Source organism: Pongo pygmaeus, chromosome 10, assembly GCF_028885625.2.
Source record: "Pongo pygmaeus isolate AG05252 chromosome 10, NHGRI_mPonPyg2-v2.0_pri, whole genome shotgun sequence".
In the NCBI taxonomy this organism is placed as follows: Eukaryota; Metazoa; Chordata; class Mammalia; order Primates; family Hominidae; genus Pongo; species Pongo pygmaeus.
In genome coordinates, this window is record NC_072383.2 from 123,207,564 (window position 1) to 123,231,310 (window position 23,747).

Genomic DNA, 23,747 nt, shown 5'->3' on the forward strand with positions numbered 1-23,747 from the left:
ATGTTGGAAAAATATTAACACAGCTCCTCCTCACTGTAACCCAGTGGGATAGGTGCTGTTAGGATTCCCATGTTACAGATGAGGAAGCTGAAGCACAGGGAGGGTAACAGACCCGCTCGGGGTCACATCGCCATGAAGCGGTGCACCTGGGACTGGACCGAGATCGTGTGACCCGGAGAACCGGCTCTCCGTGCTCAGCCGGAGCAAACGCACCGGCCTACAGGTGTGTGACTCTCCTCACAGCCTAAGCGGCCGGGCTTCACAGTGTGCACAGGAGTGCGCAGGTGGCCCCGCAGGCGCTCGCTGCCAAGACTCCCCACCCCCACCCAGCCCAGCCAGGCCCGCCCACCCGCTATCTGCTATCCTCTCATCAGGAAGGTGGGTTTCCTGCTTCCTCCGCGGACGCCGCCTGGGCAGCGCTTGGCAATAGATGACTTCCTCCTCCGCCGCACCCCCCGCCTCCCTGCCCACCTCTCCAGCCACCCCCGCCCTCCCCTGAGCCCCTGACCCTGTACCCCAGCTCACCAGCTCCACCTGGGGCCCCAGGCCTTCCAGAATCCGATGTGCAGCTTCGGCCTTCTTCTGCAGGGTGATGGCGAAGAGGAGGAATTTTTTTAAAAAACAAAAAAACACAGATTATAAATAGAGGCTTCCCAGAGCAGCGGGCACCTGCCCAGCCCAGTCCAGCATGCTGATCCTCAGCACGGGGGAGGGAGGCCCGGGGCCCCCTGCAGGCCCTCCCCACGCTGGAAAAAAACACAGAGGAGCCTCAATACCCCCACAGCGGCCCCAGCAAGCCAGCCAAGTTTCGATTTTAGCAAATGCGCCGGGTCCACTGAAGCCTGCTCCCCGGCAGGCGTGCAGGCCTCGCTCCCCCAGGGCCCAGCGACGTGGGCACCGCTCCCCACCAGCCCAGCCGACACTGCCAGCCCTGAGATGCCTTCCCTCGCCCTGGAAGCTGGTTGGGTTGTCTACAATTACCTCAGAGCTAGTGCAGCCAGCGAGGGAAGGAGGAGGAGGAGGAGGAGGAGGGGTGAGATAGAGGCGCTCAGAGATACCCTTTCTAGGATTCTTGTGTTTCACAATCATGTGATTATTTCTGGGCTGCCCCGGGGCCTCCCCACCACCTCCCCACTCACAACTGGGGACTTATTAGGAAAACAGGAACATGTGGCGCAGGGCTCAGTGGCCGCTCCGTCAATAGGCTGGACCTCCGGGCCCCCACCCCGGCCCTCGGTGTGAAGGCAGACATTGTGCCTCGGCCAGGCCCACCAGCCCCCAGCCTGGGACCACCAGGGTCTGCTCAGAGGAGGCCTGGAGGGCAGCCCAGGCCAGCTGGGTACAGGGAGGTGGGGGGTGCAGGGGCTCCTGAAGGTGGCTTCATGGGGGCTGTGGCGGAGGGCAGAGGCAGAATTTGGGTGGGTTTGGGTGCCCCCTGCACCAGGCTAAACTGTGTGTGCGCTGGCAAACGGGTGTTCACAGGCTGGCACGTGGGCGAGCCCCTGCTGTGACTCAGCTGCATTGGGGCAGCCACTCAGGATTTGGCAAGGACTAAGCGGACAGGCCGCAGAAGTCACCATCACCATACTGAAACTGTCCCCAGTGACCCCAAACCAGACTGGCCAAAAGGAGGTGACCCCAAGCCCTGGGAAATGTGGCTGCCAACAAAAATTTGACACAGCCTTTGCCAAGATCTCCTCGCAGGGCGGAGGTGCCCAGGCTCCCCGGCTGCAGCAGAGAGAGGAGGGCGTGGCGGGACAGCCTCACTCCCCCTCCCCAGCCCCCAGAGAAAGACAGCGGGTATGTAGGTGGGCTCAAGCTGGAGCCTAGAGCTGCCTCCGCCTACAGCCCAGAGCCCGGCCCACCAAGAGCAGAGCCATGCTCTTGGCCACCTTCACACTGAGCCAAAACCCCGAGACCTGCAGCCTCAAGGTGCAGCTGGGGGCCAGAAGAGCAGGGGAGAACTATTACAGCGATGGTCACTTCTCCAAGCACCTGCCATGAGCCAAGCATTGGGCATGCGGTACGTTCTTAACATGTCAATCGCGCAGAAGTGCCATGGGAGGCACACGCAGGAGTAGCCCCATCTCACAAATGGTGAAACTGAGGCACAGAAACAAAACACAGGGAAGAAGCCCTTCTTATGACCTCCAGGATCCACGGACAGAGGAAGCCAAGGGCCAGGTCCCACGCAGGGCCACCCCTAGGCTTGGGACTAGTATTTCCGGTGGATGGGGGCAGACATCACCCGAGAGTCAATGTCCCAGCCACACCCTCGAAGCAGGAAAGAGTCTGCCCTGGGGTACTGAAGATGGGAGAAACCCTAAGCCAGGCCCAGTGAAGGACTGGGTATGGGGTACCATGGAGGCAGGGCAGCTCCCAAACACTGGGACCTGGGGAGAGACATGGAATGAATGAGACCTGGCCCCTGCCTGGAATAAACCTAAACAATGGCTGTTGGTTAAGAGCAGTAACAGATTACTATGCTCAGGCAGAGAAAGGTTTGTGTGAAAGTGGGGCACAAGTCACTCTCCCAGAAAGGTAACAGGAGGGATATATAGGCTGGGTTTTAAGGGATGAATAGGAGTTTGTGTATGATCTGTGGGGATCAACAGCAACTGTCCATCTAGATAAAAGAGTGATACCAACGGAAAGGGCCAAGCCACTAGAAACTATATGGCCACACAGCTAGCATCTAGAGAGCAGGTAGGACCCCTTCTTCACCTGCCAAAGCCACAGGGAGCCCCACCTCCTCCTGTCTCTCTGGGGTGTTTCCTTCACCTCCTGCCCCCACATCCCCTGCTCCCAGTGTTGGGTTTGTTCCCGCTCCACAGTCTTCTCTGGTCCTGCTTGTCAGCCTCCTGGGGAGATGGGCCTGTGGGGCCCTGTCCCAAGATGGGCTGGCCTTTCTCAACACACCTGCCCAACATCTGGGAGTCGGCTGCGCTCTAACCCTCAGCAATCTGAGTCTCCTGACTGAGTTTGGCCTCAGTCTCCCCATTCACGAAACGGCCACACTCACCCAGGGTACCAAACTCCCATGACTTCTGCAAGGATGTTCTGCAGGGAGCAAAGTGACGTGCATGTCATCCCTTCCCTCTTTGAATGCAGAGGAGACACCCTCTAGAACATGGCATGGCTGGGGAATGTGGACGCAGGCCACAGATTCAGCCTCATGCCAAAAATTCCCCCTCACCTCCTCGGCTGCTGTCTTCCTGCCACCCTGAGCACCAAATCCAAACTCCTCGCCAGGGTCAACAGGGTCCCAGCCCTCACAGGACCTTGACCTCTGCTGGCCGCTCACTGTCCCCTGAACACTGAAAGCCACTACTGCCTCTGAGCCTTTGCACCTACTGTTCCCTGCCTGGAATGCTGTTCCCCACATCTTCACATGCTCTCGCCTGCCTCTTGCCCATGTCTTGACTCAGCCTCCCCTCCCCAGAGAGGCCTTCCCTGATCCCCCGCAGCAGGGCGGCCCACCTCCCTCGACCACTCTTTTCCCCATCTGGTTGTCTTCACAGCACATGCGGTCAGGGGTAAGGGTCTGCGTCCCACTGTTTATCTTACTGGCCACCTCCCCCTGATGAGGACTCCATGAGGAGCAAGGTGCCTGCTCTGTTCTCTGCTGCACCCACGGTGCCTGGACAGCGTCTGGCTCAGAGTGGATGCTCAGGAATGGTCTAAATACCTGGAAATGGGGTGGGGCTGGCTCCCTCGCTCAGGCTGTCACTGGGGCAAAGCATTCTTGTACCCGCAGGCTCTCCAGTCCCAGCCCAGAACCCCGTCCTCTCTCCACGTCGCTGCAGCTGGCCCAGTTCCTCCCCGCCTCTCCACCAGGACCAGAGGAGGCCAGCGCTGGCCACCAAGCTGCTATCGTCCAGCAGGGCCCAGCAAAGGATTGAAGGCAGTGGGCACTTTCTCCAGGGCCATGGGGGAAGCAGTCCACATCCTGGACGTGCCTGGCCTTTCCAAGGACACGGAGGCCTCTCTGCCCCCTCCATAGAGGTGGACGAGAGGGCAGGCCCTGTCTCCCTGCTCTCCAAGCCACAACCAGGATTGCCAAGCCTCCCAGTAACCTGTTTCTGGGGCACAAGGGCTGCCCCACTTTACAGATGGGGAAACTGAGGGTCAGAGAAGACACTTGGATAGGAGGTCACCAATCCACACAGTTCTAGGCAAAATCCCAAACCCTTCCCACCTGAAATTCTCCCACCTAGAACATTCCCCAACCCCAGTATTCCCATGGCTGATATCTGCACATCTCCTCGGACCCTTTGGGGGCCACCTTCTGACACTGGCTCCCTGGCTGCCCCTGGTCCTGTCAAACAGCAAGTGCTCCAACAGGAGCTCCTGTCTGCATCTTCGCCATGCAGGCCCGAGGCCCAGCTTGCAGGGGACGCCAGGACACACTTGTTAGAGCTGAACTAACTCCACCCAAGGGTGGCAAAACTCAGGGACTGCTCTGGCCCAAAGGAGGGCTTCAGGCTGGGCTGCCACCTGCCGGCTGGGAGGCTGGAATTCAGGGGACTCAGCCCCACCCTGGGGGAGAAGGGAAACAGGCCTTTCTCAATCCCGCTGAAACCCGACTGCCCCCATGCACATCCTCTCACGTTCCTGGCCTTTGGGGGCCGAGGTCTCTGCTCTGATCGTACTGGGTGGGGCTGACGCCGCAGGGGAGGTGGCCAAGCCTGAGAGAAGCCACTGCCCAAGCTCACCTGGCTCTGAGAGGAGAGGAAAACTTAGGGACTCAAGCCAATCAGTGGCTCCACTCACCGTGGCGTCCACCCCCTGTAGGGGCTCTCACCAGGCAACTGGGGATCCGGGCAGGTTCTCACTCGAGCAATGGCACTCCTGCAGAGACTCTGGGTCTGTGTGGCCAGGCCTCCCACGCCCAAAAAGCCTAGGAGCTGTGCTGGGGCACACAAGTCCTTAGTCACCTATGCAGACGGGTGCACGGGAGCACCAGACCCACATCACCAAGTGCACATGCCGAGATCTAGGAACACACAAAGACATACACACATGTCCACACACGTCAAGGCGCACGTACAGCCTAACGTGTACCCATGTGAACACATGCGTAGGCATACAGGTGCACAGATGCACAAATACCTATATACACGCCTCACATGTGCCAATTCGTGGATGAATGTTCACGCATGTGCACACAGCACCCACAGGTATACCTGCACACATACACACACGCACCCACGTGTGTATGCATGGATGTGTAAGTGCACAGATAACCACAGGCCCCACATGCCGACTCATATACACTTTTGCACACGTGCACATAGCCATCCAGAGGTCCACACATACACACATGCCCGCATACACACACACAAGCGTGCTGTATCAATGCACAAATCACCACATGCTCGTCCCACACAAGCTGACTCTTACTCTAAGTATTCACATACAAGTATGCACAGCCATCCAAAGGCACATGTGTATGCTCACACATACACATGTGTATCCAACACACATGCCACACATACATCCACCCGTATACACACATGTGTACCCACAGGCACACAAACCACACATGCGTCCACATGCAGCTCTCCTTTAGAGCAGAGAAACAGACCTGACACTGATCACTCCCTAGCCTCTCCCCTACCTGGAAGCCCCATCCTATCCTCTTCTCTGCCACACTGGCCTCCTCATCTGCAGATTGGGGGCAGCACCTACTTACCCAAGAAGCCCTGAGCCCCCAGTCCTGCACCCAAGCCCCTCTGCTGGCTGCAGCAGTGCCTCAGGGCAGCGGTCTACCCTGAGCTTCAGCTTCCTCATCTGCAAACAGAGCCCCATGCCCATGAGCCCTGTGCAGAGCTCTCCCAGGGTGGGTGACAAGCAGGAAAAGCGGCAGGTCAGAGGACGCATGCAGCAGCCTCGCGGGGCTGAAACGGACAATCTGAAAGAACCCCTGGACCCTGGGGGCAGTTTTGATGACCAGGTGGCCAGGCATGGAGGCCAGAGGTGGGGGCCTGGCACCAGATGCTGAGGCCACAGGACGGGGTCTGAAGCACTGCTCTGAAAATCTTGAATCAGGGGGTCTGATGCTGGGCCCTACAAATGAGCATGAGGAGTGCCAAAACCCCCAAAAGTCTCTACTGAATGCTTCGTGTTCACGGTGACTGTTGATGGTATTATTCTTCTTTGCCCTGCTCAGTCCCGATCACACTGTGCACACACTGAGTCCTAATCACATCATATAAACACTTTCCTTTTAAGACGCTTAAACTGGAAGACAAGGACCTGAGTCTTTTGCTGATTTCCGCATTACTCAGCAACTGGGGTTGCTGCTTCCATCGATCCTGCCTCCTCCACACCTTGTGAATGAGCCATCTACATCTCTATTGGAAGCAGCCTTCTACCTTTCCCCAGTCAACCTAGCTCAAGACCCGTCTCCTCTATGAAGCCCACCCTGACTGTTCCCCAGTGTCCTGAATTCCTACGGTACCAGCAACCTGTGCTGCACAAATGCCCCTTATGTATCCACACATCGCTAGCGCTGCCTGTGTGTATGTTTTACCCAGATTCCAAGTGCGTGCCTTGTCCCGGACCCAACAAGCTCCTACCTCGTGCCCACCACCTTTGAAGATCAAAGGAGACGCCAGTCCCCTCTCTGGGACTTGGCCTGTGCCATGCCCCTCACCCGAATGCCCTCCTTCTGGCCCACCCGCTGCCTCCAAGAAGCCTTTCCCAGTGCCCACTTCCAGGTCACGCTTCTGCCCTCCTGGGCCTGGGCCACCCCGTCTGCTCCTGCTCTCAGGCTGCAGCCACCCTGCCGGCTGCCCCACCATCTGTGCACACCTGCCCGGCCCCCGCCCACGCAGGCAGCTCCCAGGAGGCAGGGAGGCGGGAAAAGCCTTGCTCAGCGGGTGCCTCACCAATGTGCTCCGAATGGATAATGAGCCAGACTCCAGCACTCAGAACTGCCAGGCGGGCCCTGCCCAGCAGGGAAGCTGCGTTTTCCGGCTGGCTCGACGTTTAGAGACAGACCCTTGTCCTCCATCTCTCCAGGAACCAGCAGGGAAGGAAGGCGGATTAAAATTTAATCCTACTGATCCCCCAAGGGGCGGTAAGTCCTGGCTGCTCCTGTCAAAGGCGGCTGGGGGCCTCCCGCACATTAGGCTGCAGACTTTGGAGGCTCAGAGACTCAGCCCAGGCAGAGGGTCCCCACCAGCCCCCACGCCCCCAAACCAGAGGCCTCTTCCACGGGCCAGAGCTGGCCACCCGCCTCCATCTCCCCTCCCTTCCTGCCGCCTGAATACTTACACAACAATTATTTAATGTGCATCTGCTGTGTGGTGAGCACCGTTTTAGGTGCTGGAGATACCACTGGAAATAAAAGTGCGCAGGAATAAAATCCCCGCCCTCATGAAGTTTCCATTCATAATAAACAGAACAAATAAGTAAAACAGAAATCATGTCCCATGGGGACAAGGGCTAAGGAGAATCCGAAGCCACAAAGGAGGAAAACGGGTGTAATCCTGAAAACTCTTTTTCCTGAAAAAAGGGTTTTCAGTATTAAGCAGAGGGTTGAAACGGGTCTTGCTGAGAAGGGGCCACTTGAGCAAAGATGGAAGTGACAGTATGAGCCTTGCAAGGAGAGGAGCTCCAGGCAGACGGCCAAGGCACTGTGGCAATGTGCTGGGCCACTGACTTGGCCTCCACAGCTGCTAGAGAGAACCGTGCCTGCTCTCCACCAAGGATCAGAGAGGGCAGGTAGAGGTGACACTCTCAGGAGCCCTGCCCATGTCCCCTCCACTTTGGGCTCCTGGAGCCACCTCAATCTGGGCTCCAAGTCCCAGGCTCAAAGCTCACTTGCTCTGCAATCTCAGGGAGGTCTCCTTCCCTCTCTGAGCTTCGGTTTCTTGATGAGCAAAATTGAGAGAATAATAGTAGTTCTACTAAATGCAAATGGTATTCTATTAAATGCACAAGGTAAATAAACACAAGAAGAAATGAGAGCTATGATAATGACAATTAATAGCACCAGCTGGCACTTCCTTGGTGCCAGTCACTCTCTGTCCTAAGGGCACTAGGAAATTACCCCTTTAATCCCCACACCAACTGTACTAGGTGATGCCATCGTTGTCATTGTTTTAAAGCTGTGGCGCATGAGGCACAGGAAGGTTTAAGTACAACGCTCCAGGGTCACAGAGCCAGGAAGCGGGAGAAATAGGATTTGAACCCAGGATGCCTGGCTGAAGGATGTGTGGCCCCTTGGCTCTCCTATGACTGTTACTAGCGGTGCTTGGGGTGAGGGGCCAGGGTGTGGGAGAGTAAGCCGGGCACACAGTTCCCAGGCCCCAAACAGGCTTGTCTCATTCTGCATGACATGGCTGTTTCTAGAGGTGGAGGCATAGCCAAACCGGTTGATCCAGTAGTTCCCTGCCTTAGGCTGCCACTGCAGGCACCCACCACGTGACTCGAGGCCTCCCCACCCCCACCTCAACTCTGAGCACTGATTGGCCAAGGAATATATTACAGAAGACGCAGCTGGGAAGGGTGGCTGGGACTACGGGCAGAAGGGGAACCAGAAAAGCCAAGGCAGGGAGAGGAGTTTCCTCATCTGTCACGCTTCACAAGGACCAGTCCCTCTCTGGGCCTCAGTTTCCTCATCCAGAAAATAAGGGAGGGGATCAACATCCACAGATCCTGAGTACATTTAGAAAAAGTCAACTGTAAATCATTAAAGCCCAGCTGCTAGTGGCTTGACCGGGAAGATGGGGAGCTTACCACCTCACCAGACACAAGGTTCCACCTTGGGGGTGCACAGACCCTTAGGGTCCAGCCCCTGGAGACACTGCTCTGAGCATCCCAAGCACCTCCACCAAGACCAGACCCCCTATAGCTGCCCGCAGTGGGATCTCCATGGGCCTCCACAGCCTGCTCCAGACTCTGTGTTTCAGTCATCTCAAAGGCCCCTTCCAGGGCCCAGTGTCAGTGGAAGCCAGTGCTGAGAACTCAGGCCCTGTGGTCTGACAGCCCATAGGTTCAAATCCAGTCCAATGCTTCCTAGCTGTGTGACTCTGGACAAGTCACTTAACCTCTCTGGGCCTTAGGAAAATGGAAATGACGCCTGCACCTGCCCTTCCAGGACTGATGGGAGGGGCTGCTCCATGAAAGCTCACTGCTTCGGTCATAATGTCATTATCTTTTGCCTTAAAGGGATTTCTTCTGCACCAGCACCTAAAGTGGCAGCCTCTTACCCTTGGCCATCAGCTGGACCCTGGTGCTCTCCTGGAGCCCAAAACCTCTGTTTTGTGTTGCATCCTGCTGACCAGCCACAGTCCACACCCACCTGCGTGTCTGAGCAGAACAGCCCAGAGGCCACACCAGGATGGCTTTCCACCGGTCACCTTCCCCCACCCACTCATAAACTCTGCGTCTCTGGGGGAGAGGGTGGCGAGGTCCCCTCCCCATTTCGCAGATGGAAACACTGAGGCCCGATTCATGGAGGCCCCTGTGAAGCGCCTCATGGCCAGCACCAGGGGGCAGCAGGCCAGGGCAGGGACACATACCCGGTTCTCGTCGTAGATGATCTGCACCAGGCTGCGGTGCTTCGACTCGATGGGCGGCGGCGACACAGGCTTCTCAGGCTCGGGCGGCTTGGCAGCCTCCTCCTCCAGCTGTTGCTGTGGGGAGAGGCAGAACGTGAGGGGTGAGCACCCCAGCGGGCGGAAGGAGGGCTGCAGCCCCCAGGGCGCGGGGAGGCCCCCCTTGCAGCCCGGGCCGCGGCCGCGCACAGGAAGTCAGGCTGCCACCCATTTCCTGTGAGTCACCCCAGGGACTCCGCACCCGGGAGAGGCCCCAGCTCCTGGGCCAGCTGCAGCCTCCAAGCTCCAAAGCCAGGTTCAAATCCTGCCTTCATGACTTGCCAGCTAGGGAAGCACAGCCGAGCAGCCTCACCCTGCTAGGTCTCAGTTTCCCCATCTATAAACGGGGCTGATTGCCGTGCCGCCATTCTGACTGTGGTGAGAACTGAATGAGTTACACAGGCAGGCACAGTCAGGCCTGCTGCAAGCCGGCATTATTACCCATTACGGTTCCTACAGGCAGCATCAGTGCTAGGAGAGGCTGCGCAGACTCCGCAGCTGCACTGGCCAGACTGGAGCCCAACTCCCACTCCTACTTACTGCGTAGCCTTGAGAAGCTCCTGGACCTCTATAAGCCTTACCTTCCTCTTCTGGAAAATGGGGATAAAAGAGTTACTACTCTAGAGAGCCGGTGTGAGGGTGAAATGAGCTGATGATGTGTGCAAAGCACTCAGCACCTGACACACAGGTGCTCCTCATCACCCCCATCATCCTCATCCTCATCACCCCGATCATCTTCATCATCACCCTCATCATTCTCATCATCCTCATGACCCCCATCACCCTCATCCTCATCACCCCCATCATCCTCATCACCCCATCACCCTCTTCCTCATCACCGCTATCACCTGCATCCTCATCACCCCGCTTGTCCTCATCCTCATCACTGTCATCCTCATCACTCCCCTCATCTTCATCCTCATCACCCCCATCATCCTCATCACCCCCATCACCCTCATCCTCATCACCCCCATCACCCTCATCCTCATCACCCCATCATCCTCATCACCCTCATCATCCTCATCTTCGTCACCCCCATCACCCTCATCTTCATCACCCCCATCACCCTCATCCTCATCACCCCCATCATCCTCATCACCCCATCATCCTCATCCTCATCACCCCATTATCCTCATCCTCATCACCCCCATCATCCTGATCACCCCCATCTCCTGATCACCCCCATCACCCTCATCCTCATCATCCCCATCCTCATCAGCCCCATCATCCTCATCCTCATCCTCATCAGCCCCATCATCCTCATCCTCATCATCCCCTTCACCCTCATCCTCATCACCCTCATCACCCTCATCCTCATCACCCTCATCCTCATCACCCCCATCACCCTCATCCTCATCACCCCCATCACCCTCATCTTCATCACCCCCATCACTCTCATCTTCATCACCCCCCTCGTCCTCATCCTCATCACTGTCATCCTCATCACCCCCCTCATCTTCATCCTCATCACCCCCCTCATCCTCATCCTCATCACCCTCATCATCCTCATTCTCATCACCCCCATCATCCTCATCACCCCATCATCCTCATCCTCATCACCCTCATTATCCTCATCCTCATCACCCCCATCATCCTCATGATCACCCCCATCATTCTTATCCTCATCACCCCCATCATCCTCATCACCCCCATCACCCTCTTCCTCATACCCCCATCACCCTCATCCTCATCACCCCCATCATCCTCATCCTCATCACTGTCATCCTCATCACTCCCCTCATCTTCATCCTCATTACCCCCATCTTCATCCTCTTCACCCCATCATCCTTATCTTCATCACCCCATCACCCCCATCATCCTCATCACCCCCATCATCCTCATCCTTATCACCCCCATCATCCTCATCCTCATCACCCCCATCACCCTCATCCTCATCACCTCTTCATCCCCATCCTCATCGCCCCCATCACCCTCATCCTCATCACCCCCATCACCCTCATCTTCATCACCCCATCACCCTCATCCTCATCACCCCCATCTTCCTCATCTCATCACCCCCATCACCCTCATCCTCATCATCCTCATCACCCCCATCTTCCTCATCCTCATCATCACCCTCATCCTCATCACCCCCATCACCCTCATCTTCATCACCCCATCACCCTCATCCTCATCATCCTCATCACCCCCATCTTCCTCATCACCCCCATCACCCTCATCCTCATCACCCCATCACCCTCATCCTCATCACCCCCTTCATCCTCATTCTCATCACCCCCATCATCCTCATCCTCATCACCCTCATCCTCATCACCCCATCACCCTCATCCTCATCACCCTCATCATCCTCCTCATCACCCCCATCATCCTCATCCTCATCACCCCCATCATCCTCATCCTCATCTGTCCATGTATGAACCCCCTCCTCCTAACACCATTGGAAAGAGCATCCCATCATGCTGCCGTCTGCTTCATAGCAAGAGGGAGGCTGAAGACCTGAGGGTTTAGGGCACTGGCCCAAGGTCAGATGGGAGGCCAATGCCCCATTCTGCAATGTGACAGGGCATCACAAGTGAGATCAGAACATGGTTCTGCTCCATTTATTATGCTCACACAGCCTGCACATGACCACACAGCAGATCAGTATGAACCCAAAAAGGTGCCCAAGAAGAAGTGAACACAGGAAAAGCCAGAAAATCCAGGGTGCTGGCTTTTGCAGTCCACCGCTGGTGGCTTGAGCAGAACTGCCTCAGTCCCACAGCGACCCCTGGTGGTCACTTCAAGAAGGGCATAGAAATACTCCCCCAAAGCACCAAATAAAGCCAAGAAGGGGAAGAAACCCACAGCCCCGAAAGGGTGGGCAAGAGTGAGGCTCCCTCCAGCCAGGGAAGGTGGCCCTTCCTCAGGTACTAGAGAAAATACTACCTGGGACACCTACAGAGACCCAGCTAAGACGGTGACTAGCTCTGCTGGGCCTGGATTCAAGTCTGAGCCCCATGCTCACCAGCTTTGCAGCCTCAGCCAGGGGCCTTCACCTCCCTGACCTCAGTGTCTACTTCAGCAGAACCTGTGAGTATATGCCTACCTCATAAGGTTGTTTGGAAGATCAAGGAGATAATGCTGAAAAAACTGCTGCACAGCAGTGACACGCTAAAAAGGGCTGTCTAATGCAAATCAAAACCACAACGAGATACCGCTGTACAACCACTAGGATGGCTGGAATCAAAAACATTTTTTAAAGGAAGATAAAAAAGGTTGGTGTGGCTAGGGACAGTGGCTCACACCTGAAATCCCAGCACTTTGAGAGGCCAAGGTGGGCAGATCACTCAAGACCAGCAGTTTGAGACCAGCTTGGGCAACATGGTGAAACCCCATCTCTACAAAAAATACAAAAATTAGCCAGGTGTGGTGGTGCACACCTGTACTCCCAGCTACTCAGAAGGCTGAGGTAGACGGATCGCTTGAGCCCAGGAAGTAGAGGCTCCAGTGAGCTAAGATGGCACCACTGCACTCCAGCCTGGGCAACAGAGAGAGAGTCCATCTCAAAAAAAAAAAAAAGCGGGAGGGCAGTCGGTGAGGATGTGGAAAACCTGGAATCTTCAGGCATTGCTGGTAAGAATGTAAAATGGGGCAGCTGATGTGGAAAACAGCCTGGAAAGTCACCAGCAAATTAAACCTAGAGTTACTGTACGACCCAGTAATTCCGCTCCTAGGTATATACCCATGAGAACTGCAAACAGGTGTCCTAACAAAAACTTGAACACAAATGTTCAACAGCAGCACTATTCACAACAGCCACAGCCCAAATGGCCACAGATGATGAAATAAACAAAAGGTGGCATCTCCATACAATGGAATATGATTCAGCCATAAAAAGGAATGAAGGATGGAGACAAGAGACAACATAATAAACCCTAAAACCATGACACTATGTGGAAGAAGCCAGACGCAAAAGGACACATCCTATATAGGATGCCCTATATAGGAAATGTCTAGAACAGGTCAGTCCATAGAGACAGAGAGTAGGGGAACGGGGAGTGGCTGCTTTAGCTCCTATGAGGCTTCCCTGTGGGTTGTTGAAATGTCTGGGAACCAGATAGAGGTGACAGCTGCACAACACTGCAAATGTACAAAATGCCACTGAATTGTGCACTTTAAAATGATTATGCTTGAGAATTTCACTTTTAAAAAATGCCAAAGTGGAATTTAGAGGGGAAAAACAAACAAAAACCTAACCATTGAGGGCTGCCTTGAGCCACCTGGCTTCCAGCCGCAGTCACCAATGTGTGCCAGTGACCCGCAGCTTCAGCCCCACCCCAAGGCCAGGCCTGGAGGCCTAAAGGTGTGGTACCAGGCTGGCCCTGGCAATGCCTGCCCAACCCGCCGGGGCCCGGCCCCTCTCGGGATGCCTGTGCCACCATGATGAAACCTACCCACTGCCCGCTGAAGCCTAGGACAGTTGGCAGAGTCTCCAGGACTGGGCCTCACTGCTGGACTATCCTCAAATCCCGGTTCCCCCAACCACGTGACAGCCATGATGGACCCTTGAAATCAATGCTCTCCCCCTGGAGCGTCCTTCAAAACCCAGCTACCAGGGCACCTCTTCTTGGAAGCCTTCTCTCACCAGCCTTCACCCACCTACCTACAGTGGCTGGAATGAGCCCTTGATCCTACTTGGAGCCCCTACTTCCTTATCTGGAGGGCACTAGAGGTGAGCCTGTTTCCCCCATTAGTCTAGACACTCCCTGGGGCCCAGACAGTGTCACAATGACTCAATCAACCATTTTTAATGAGCACCTACTATGTACCCCATGCTGCTCAGAACATAGCAGTTAACAGGGAGACAAGGAGAGGACCACTGTATAACAAAGCTGAGTCTATATTAATTCAAATAATGATGTCACCAGCAGGGTGATGAGACAGATCAGTGATCAGCAAAATTTCTTTTTGTTGAGATAGAGTCTCACTCTGTTGCCCAGGCAAGAGTACAGTGGCAATCATGGCTCATGCAGCCTAAACCTCCTGGGCTCAGGCACTCCTGCCTCAGCCTCCTGAGTAGCTGTGACCACAGGCATGTGCCACAACACCTGGCTAATGTTTTAGATTATTTGTAGAGACAAGGTCTCGCTATGTTACCCATGCTGGTCTCAAACTCCCGGGCTCAAGTGATCCTCCAGCCTCAGCCTCCCAAAGTGCTGGGATTACAGGCATCAGCCACCATGCCCGGCCCAAAGCTTTTCTTTAAAGGCCTAAACAGCAAATATTTTTGACTTTGCAGGCCACACAGGTCTCTGTTGTGATGACTTAACTCTGCCACTGTGGCAGAAAAGCAGTCATATAGACACACATGTGTATAGAGATACACAGACAAGTGGTCGTAGCTGTGCCAATAAAACTTTATTTACAAAAACCAGCAGCAGCTAGAATTGGCTGGATTGGCTGAACCCGGGATAGAGGAGGGTTGGGGGTGTGTGTTCCTGTACAAGGCTGAGGGTGGCCTCTTGGTGTCAGGGACATCTGAGCAGAGACCTGAATGATACCAGGGAGCAAACCATGAAGAGCTGGGAAAAGGCAGATTATCAAGGAATTGTATATTAACTCATATTTAAAACAAAATTATAAAATGAATGTTATAAATATTTATATCAGCTTTTTCTCCGCTTGTCTTTGTGTGGTTTCAACAGTGACAATGAGGATTTATTTTTAATCTCGGGATCTTGCTCCCTCCTCTACAAGTTGTCCATTTTACAGGCAAGGAAACCAAGGCTCCAAGAGATGAAGGTTCCAGGGCCACACAGGTAGTAAAGAGCAGTTAGGAGGCCAGTCCGTTCAGATTCCAGAGCCCGGGGCTGTTTCCCCACATTACAGATAAGGAAAGTGAAGCATAGAGAAGGGACTGCCCACCCCACGTTGCCTGGTACTGGAAGAAACAGGATCTGAACCTGGACAGACTGGCTAGAAATCCTAAACTTTCACCCGCCATTCTCGTGCTGTCTAATGCGGCAGCCTGTGTGGCTATTCAAAGGCACATTTAATATGTATATTAAACAAAAATTAAAAATCAGTTCCTCAGTCACAGTAGGCACATTTCAAATGCTCAACAGTGGAACGTGGCTATCCTGCAGATACACAGTGTTTCCGTCATGGCAGAAAGTTCTGTGGATGTGCTCCTGTCCAATAAACGTAAAGGGCATAAAAACCAGTGAGCACCCAGGAACTTGGGAAGGGCTCGGCACATGTCTGTGACACCGCTGTCACTGATGCTAGAATGGAGATTCAGAGCAAACACTCCCCCTCCCCCTGCCCATTCACACCTGCTTCTTCTTCAGCTTAGAGATCTGCTGCTCCACCATGGTGATCTCTCGGTCCACGCGGTCCATGTTCTGGATCAGCTCCTCCTTGGACAGCCGTGGAGGCACCAGCTCCAGCTCAGGGTCAGTGTGCGGGGGGCTGGGGGGAGACACCGGTTCCAGCTTGCCTGTCAGGCTACGGTCCTGTGGCAGAAAAAAAAACGGGCATGGGGTCAGCACAGGGGACACCCCCAGTCTATACAACCCTGTGATGGTTAATACTGTCAACCTGATTGGATTGAAGGAGGCAAAGTATTGATCCTTGGTATGTCTGTGAGGGTGTTGCCAAAGGAGATTAACATTTGAGTTGGTGGGCTGGAGAAGGCAGACCCATCCTTAATCTGTGTAGGCACCGTCTAATCAGCTGCCAGCGAATATAAAGCAGACAGAAAAATGTGCAAAGGCAAGACTGGCCTAGCCTCCCAGTCTACACCTTTCTCCCGTGCTGGATGCTTCCTGCCCTCAAACATCACATTCCAAGTTCTTCAAGCTTTGGGACTCAGACTGGCTTCCTTGCTTCTCAGCTTGCAGATGGCCTGTTGTGGGACCTTGTGATCATGTGAGTTAATACTCCCTAATAAACTCCCCTTTATGTAATATATATATAATATATATTTTCTATTAGTTCTGTCCCTCTAGAGAACCCTGACTAACGTAGTTGCCAACTTTTTGCCTGCTGCCATCCATGTAAGATGTGACTTGCTCCTCTTTGCCCTCCGCCATGATTGTGAGCCCTCCACAGCCACATGGAACTGTGAGTCCAATTAAACCTCTTTCTTTTTTAAATTGCCCGGTCTTGGGTATGTCTTTATCAGCAGCATGAAAATGGACTAATACACACCCCCTCCCCAATACACCCCTGGCTTCCATCCCTGACTCCAGGCCCAGAGTTCTGGACATCTGTCAGGACAGTCCTCACCTGTGCAAGGATCCCATCCCCATCCCAGCCATCACCCATTCTCCAAAATTCAGAGTCCTTTACGGCCTTCAAGATGTGGTTCAAATGCTCTTGCTACATGAATGGTTTCCCAGCCTCTCCTCAAGTTGTGAAGTCTTCCAGCTCCCTGTTCCCGTAACACACTTCTCTTCTTCCACTTACCCCATCTGTGTATTCCCCACCAGCCCAAGGAACCAAGACCCACAGCCTCCATTCTCCCAAGGCCTGGCCTCTGCAGACCCTCTGTAAGCATTCGTTCATGAAGCTCAGTTCAAACACGCAAGTTCCAGAAGCATGCAGCCAACACACATGTGGCTTTGCAGAAAACGTATGTTCCCAAACACGTGGAAAAGCCATCAGAATGGGCTACAGATAAACTAAAAGGAGTTATCTCGGCAGCAGGGCAGAAGAAGGTATTTTTACTTTCTTCTTTTTATTTGCCTGTTATTTTTTCTGATTTTCTTTCACTGAGAGTTACTCTTTGTGTAATACAGCTGTTTTTGAAAATGTGCTTAACAACAAAGGAAGCCTGCATTCAGTTATCCATGGACGCCTTCATCCCACCAGCTAAAGTCCAGTGCACACAGGCTGTGCTGGGAACACTCTCAGGATACGGAGGTTAGAAAAAACAACCCAGGCCTCACCTGTGCAGCCCTGGGTTCAAATCCCAGCCCCCTCTGCCACTCTCCAGTTCCGTGACCTCCAGCAGATCATTCAACTGCTTCCTGCCTCAGTTCCTCATCTGCTCAATGGGGAGAACAGTTGGCACCTCCCCGATCCTTGTGAGTCTTGAATGAGTTAATGGCTCTGAGCCTGGCATACCGTAAGCCTCAATAAATGTTGGCTGGGATGGCCCTCCCCTAGCCGGGCTCCAGAACCCAGCCCCCGCCCTGTGCCATCCTTGGGGCCAAGCTGGCAGCTGCTGGCAGACAAGGCCCAGAGCAGCGCCAGGCCACCACCTCCCCGCTCCCGCAGCAGCTGCACCCAGAGGACACAGGGTGCATTATTCTCCGGACAACTGCAGCCTGGGGGCCACCGAGTGCCCCCCCAACCTCAGGATTCACAGAGGCTGCATCATCTTCTGTCCACTCCTGCCATCCTCAGGGCCTCTGTCCTCCCCTCACCCCACAGAGCCCCAGCAAGACCCACAGGGGCCAAGAATCTTGGAGTCACATTAGGTTTGCCTCTGGCCTCTGTTACCATGTGAGATGTGGGGGCAAGGACAGCAGGGGCCTGGACAACCCGGTGCTCCCTCCACACACACGGACTCCTCGAGGGAAATAGAGAAAAGGGCTCACATCCCTCAATCACCCCAATGCAGTCCTCCATGCTCCTCAGGCCACCTCTCTCAGGGACACCTAGAAATCACACCTGGGGCCACTCACAGCTCAGCCCATCCCAGTCCTCTGCACACCCCATGAAGTGGATCCCACAACAGCCCTCCGAGGGGACTGCTGCTCCATCTCCATTACGCAGAGGCAGAAACAGAGCCTGGAGGCCACTGAGGCTGGATGCCAGAGGCCGGCACTTTCCTATAAAGGGCCAGATGGTAAAAAATAGCTCCAGCTTTGAGGGCCACAAGGTCTCTGTCTCATCTACTCACCCCTGCCATTGTATTGCAAAAGCAGCCACAGGCAATGGGGAACAAATGGGCGTGGCTGTGTGCCAATAAAACTTTATTTACAAAAACACACTGAGGGTCAGATTTGAAGCTTGCTGGAGTTTGCTGGCCTCCTGCTCTAAGCAATTCACAAGTCTTAATCCACGTAACTGTCATAACCTCTGTGGGAAGTGGGATTTCTGTTCGACGACATGCCCAAGGCCACTCAGCGTCCTACCTTGGAAGGTGCTTGAAGGGGGAGGCTGCAGGGGCTCCCACGTCAGAAATGGCCACACATCTGCTCACCCCACAGAACCGTGGGGCTGAGCCACGTGGGGACCCCATGTGGGGTCCCAGTCACACATCCGTTCACCCCACAGAACCACAGGGCTGAGCATAAGCACCAAAGCAGCACCACTTCCAGGGACCCAGAGTGCAGGACCTCCAGATATTCAAGGCAAAAGCGTGTGTGGAAGAAAACCTCCCTAGAAAAAGCCTCAGGAGTGTGTATGCACGTACCAGTGGGTGTGGGGCCCTCACTGCTCCCCAACAGGAGGGCAGGCAGGGGGCCATGGGCACCTGACCCCACCCACAGCAAACCACGGACAGCTCACGCATTTGGCACCCCCGGGCCTTTGCACAGGCTGGCTCCGCTGCCCAGAGAGCCCAACACCCCTTCTGTGCCAACCGACATCAGACGTCCCCACGCCACCGCCCAGCCCCTCACTGTGGTCCACCTTGGGTGCTTGGCTGGTCTCTCCCTGCAGCCCATGTCATTTCTTGAGGTTCTTAAGACAAAAGGTAGCAGCAAACATGGCACCCAGAGCCCAGTCGCACTACTGGTGGCAAGAAACATCTCCACTATCCTATCTCTGCTCTTCCACCTGGACCAAGAAGAGAGATAACAGAGCAAGGACAAGAATGCGGAAGGAAGGGCTCTGAGGGCCAGGCCACCCTAAAACTGTGAGAGCAAACTGCTCATCCAACCTGGGAATAATTCTCCAAAGCAACATTAACAAAAAGAAGGTTTCCATCCCCAGGGCTAACGGGCAGCACCAGGAGTAGAAGCAGCAGCTGGCAACCACTAGCAACGCTTGGAAAAGTTGCTGGAAACTTACTTCCTTTAAACTCTCCATGGATAAAAGCCGTTGTCTTTAATGGCTTCTTCTTTAAGTTCGGGTTTAGCTTTTATTCACAGCAAAATTGCACAAGTAAGTCCATCACCTGATGAACAGATAAATAAAACATGGCATATCCATACAAAGCAATGTGAAGGGCCGGACCTGGAGGCCGAGGCAGGGGGATCGCTTGAGCCCGGGAGTTCAAGACTGCCTGGGCAACATAGCAAGACCCCATCTTTATTTAAAAAAAAAAAAAAAGGAATGAAGCACTGACCCAGGCTACACTGTGGATGAACCCCGAGAATATGATGCTGAGTGAAAGTGGCCAGACATAAAAGGCTGCAGAGTGTACGATTCCACTTACGTGAAATGTCCAGAAGAGGCAAATCCAGAGAGATGGACAGTGATTCGTGGTTGCCAGGAAAAAGGAGGAGGGGGAAGTGGGGGGTGACATGGTTTGGCCGTGTCCCCACCCAAATCTCATCTTGAATTGTAGTTCCCATAATTCCCACATGTCGTGGGAGGGGCCAAGTGGAGGTCACTGAATCATGGGGGCGGTTTCCCCCGTCCTGTTCTCGTGATGGTGAGTGAGTTCTCACGAGATCTGATGGTTTATAAGGGGCTTTCCCCACTTCTGCTCAGCACTTCTTGCTGCTGCCATGTGAAGAAGGACGTGTTTGCTTCCTCTTCCACCACGACTGTGAGTTTCCTGAGGCCTCTCCAGCCATGCAGAACTGTGAGTCAACTAAACCTTTTGCTATTATAAATTACCCAGTCTCAGGTATGTCTTTATTAGCAGTGTAAGAACAGACTAATACAGGGAGTGACTGATTAATGAGTATGGGGGTCTCCTTTTGGGGTGATGAGAATGATCTAGAACTAGATAGGTGACAGCTGCACAACATTGTAAATGTCCTACAAGCCAACGAGCTCTTCACTTTAATGTGGTTACTTTTTTGTGAACCGCCCCTCAATTGAAAAAGAAGAGGCAAACCTGGATTGCCAAGAGCGCTTCCCCTGGTGCTGGGTTTCCCCAGGACGGGGGCTGAGGGAGCCTGGCGGTCAGGCCTGCAGGCGCACTCCCGATGACTGTCCACCTTCCCACCCACCCAAAGCCGCAGGGAGCAAAACAACAAACTAATACACCCCGCCCAAGTTGCCAGGGGGCAGTGGGTACCTTTCACTCATCAGATGCCCCTGGTGTAAAACTTCAAGCTAGCGTGAAAAAGAAAAGTTTATTATGCAAAACTGAAGACACAGAGGCAGAAAAGCCCCTCAGCTCCCCTGTGCCAGCTCCAGGAAAAAGCAGGGCCCAACTTCATGCACTCCCAGTACACCCCCTACTCCAGCCACAGGTTCTAGGACAGGCATGGGCCCACTCACGGTGAGGAGGAAAAGCAGTTTGGGGCTAGAAATGTGGAGAGAAGGAGGGAGAGTTCTCTCTTTTTGCCGGCCTTGAACCTGGGAGGAGGAAGGCCTGGAGTCACCAGCTTCCTTCCTGCTAACACACGAAGATCCTGTGAAAGACGGCAGAGCCAAGGGATGAAAAGGGACAGGGTCCTGAGGACATCGTGTCACCTAGATCAAGCTGTACCTGAAGCTAACCAATGCTGGACTTCAGTTATGTGAGCCAGAATTCATGTTTAAATTTGATAGGGGTTGTCTGTCCTCCTTAGAGATTTTCAGAGATAGTGCTATTTGTGACAATTCTAAAGTCCCCAAAACAAAGTTCGGTGAATTCCCAAGGAAGTCTCTGATGCCACAGAACTCCAGAAGCTGAAGAGCAGAGAAGCATCAGAAAACAGGAACACGGTGGGGCAGAGGGGGCACACACAGAAAAATCCCATCAAATTCCTGCCTCAGGCGCCCAGCTGAATTCCACACAGCAGATGCAGAAAACCTCTCAACTCGCTCTCCCAGGCATCTTCCCTTGCTCAGACTTTCCAAATCTCTTCACAGCCTGGAGCAATTACTGCAGCCAGGCTGGCCAGGCCCCAGCACCAAGCCCGTCACACCGCCCCCCCACCTTGTGGTCCAAGCAGAGAGGAGAGAGAGACAGACACAGAGACGAAGACAGACAGACAGACAGATCGAGAAACAGAAATGGACATAGATGAAGACAGAGAGAAACAGAGACAGAAAGAGACGTGGTGACAGACAGACACAAAGAGAAAGAGACAGAGATAGAGGGACACAAAAAGAAAGAGATGGAGAGGCAGAGACACAGACAGAGACAGACACAGAGACTAAGAGAGATCCCAGAGGGCGCAGCACAGGCAGAGGGATTCCTGACAAGAAAAGGGAAGGCCAGGCAGGCAGAAAGAACCACAGAGCAACGGTAAGGGACGGAGACCCTCTGGAACCCACAGGCCAGAGGGTGCGGACATGCCGGAGAGGCAGGCAGGCAGCGACTCACCCCGGGGCCTGCTCTCTGCGCAGAGACAAAAAGTGCACCTGGGGGACAACGGCCCAGTCAGGGGTTGGTCACCCTCCAAGGCTGGGCCCTCAGCTGCCTGCGCACAAACACATGCACACACACGCACACACACAAACACACGCACACATGCATATGCACACACATGCGTGCACACGCACACACACATGCACACACACGCCCACACACAAACACACGCACACATGCATATGCGCACACATGCATATGCACACACATGCGCACACACGCACATGCACGGACACATGCACACACGCACACAAACACACGTACACACATGCACACTCGCGCGTGCACACACAAACACGCATGGACACACACACACACAGAGGCACATGCGCGCACATACACACGCATACACACACAGGCACGTGCAAACATACACATGCACACACACAAACACATGGACACACGCACGCTCACACAGGTGCATGCACACATACACACGCACACGCACGCACAGGCACACACAAGTGCATGCACACATACACACGCACACGCACACACACACGCCCATGCCCACACACAAACGCACACACACACGCATGCACAGACGCATGCACACGCACGCACACACGCACGCGCGCATGCGCACACACACCCCGGCCTGCTATCCATCCAGGCCCCACTTCAGGGGAGTTGTTCAAATGGAAACATCTCTCCCAGGAGGCTGGGCTAAAATTCTCTCCTGTCTTCTATAACAACAAAATAAAACAAAAGAGGAGAAAGCAGATTCCAGCGCTAATGGGGGATGCCAGGCAGAAGGAGGAGGGCACCCCACCAGGGAGACCAGAGGGGACCCAGAGCAGCAGGTCAACCTGGAGGCAGGCATGGGGTGCACTCCCAGCGGCCTGGGCCTGAATCCCGTTCCCCCGCATCCAGCTCACTCAGCCTGGGGCCGTCTACAAAAGGGGGGTCACAGACCCCACCTTCTTGGGCTGGGAAGAGATCAGGGAACGACACTGGCTGGGCATGGCTTGGCACCTGGCAGGCAGTCGGCGCTCACTTAATGGCACCCGCCATCCCTATCAGCATTCTTAACACCGAGTGAATCCTCCTGCGTGCCAGCCTCCTGATAAAGGAGGTGCCTCACCCTAGGGGTCCACCATTCAATCCAATCCGGCCGCACTGGGCAGAAAAGGGGACCCTGTAGGCCTGAGTGGCCACTTTCCTCCCCGGGGCTGGCTCCCAGTCCCCACCACCCACCCCTACTCCTGCTGCAGGAGGAGGATCACCTTTGCCCTGAGGCTGCTAAGGAGCCCCAGGGCTGTGCAGGGAGGGGCCTGTGTCACAGCTGGCTGGGCACCAGGCTACAACAAGGATGAGGATGCCACCTGGACACAGTCCCCACCCCGGCCTGGGCAGTCAGACACAGCTGGGTGGCTGAGTGACCCTAGGGGACAGAAGCCTCTGGGGACACTGCCTGCGATTCCCCCACCAGCCCTGCCATCGGCATCCTCTGTGGAAGCTGGAGAGGGAACAAGCCTCCAGCCTGGTATGTCCTGAGCTTTACTGAAACCACAGCAAACTTCCACAGCAGCAAACCACAGGTGCTTAATCTGTGCACATCCTCACCACCGCCACCGTCTAGGTTCCACTTTCTGTTTCAAAGAGGAGTGAAATCAAAGGGGTGTCTGGAGCACTGGAGGCGTGGCAGGCCCCAGGCTGGACACACATGTGGGAGGTGTCGCTCTCCAGCCAAGAAATGGCCACAGGCC

The 23,747-nt window shown here is 54.6% G+C and overlaps 1 protein-coding gene across 50 annotated transcripts in view; it reads right to left on the reverse strand.

The window, feature by feature from the left end:
* NCOR2 (nuclear receptor corepressor 2) overlaps positions 1 to 23,747 on the reverse strand; it is a 246,677-nt gene that overhangs the window by 132,961 nt on the left and 89,969 nt on the right. For all 50 annotated transcript variants that reach the window (XM_054444031.2, XM_054444024.2, XM_054444029.2 and 47 more), the window contains exons 6-8: positions 15,884 to 16,063; positions 9,534 to 9,647; positions 526 to 582 (exon numbers count right to left, since the gene is read on the reverse strand). In XM_054444031.2, coding sequence (XP_054300006.1) covers positions 526 to 582; positions 9,534 to 9,647; positions 15,884 to 16,063 — 351 coding nt within the window. The remainder of the gene's footprint in view (positions 1 to 525; positions 583 to 9,533; positions 9,648 to 15,883; positions 16,064 to 23,747) is intronic.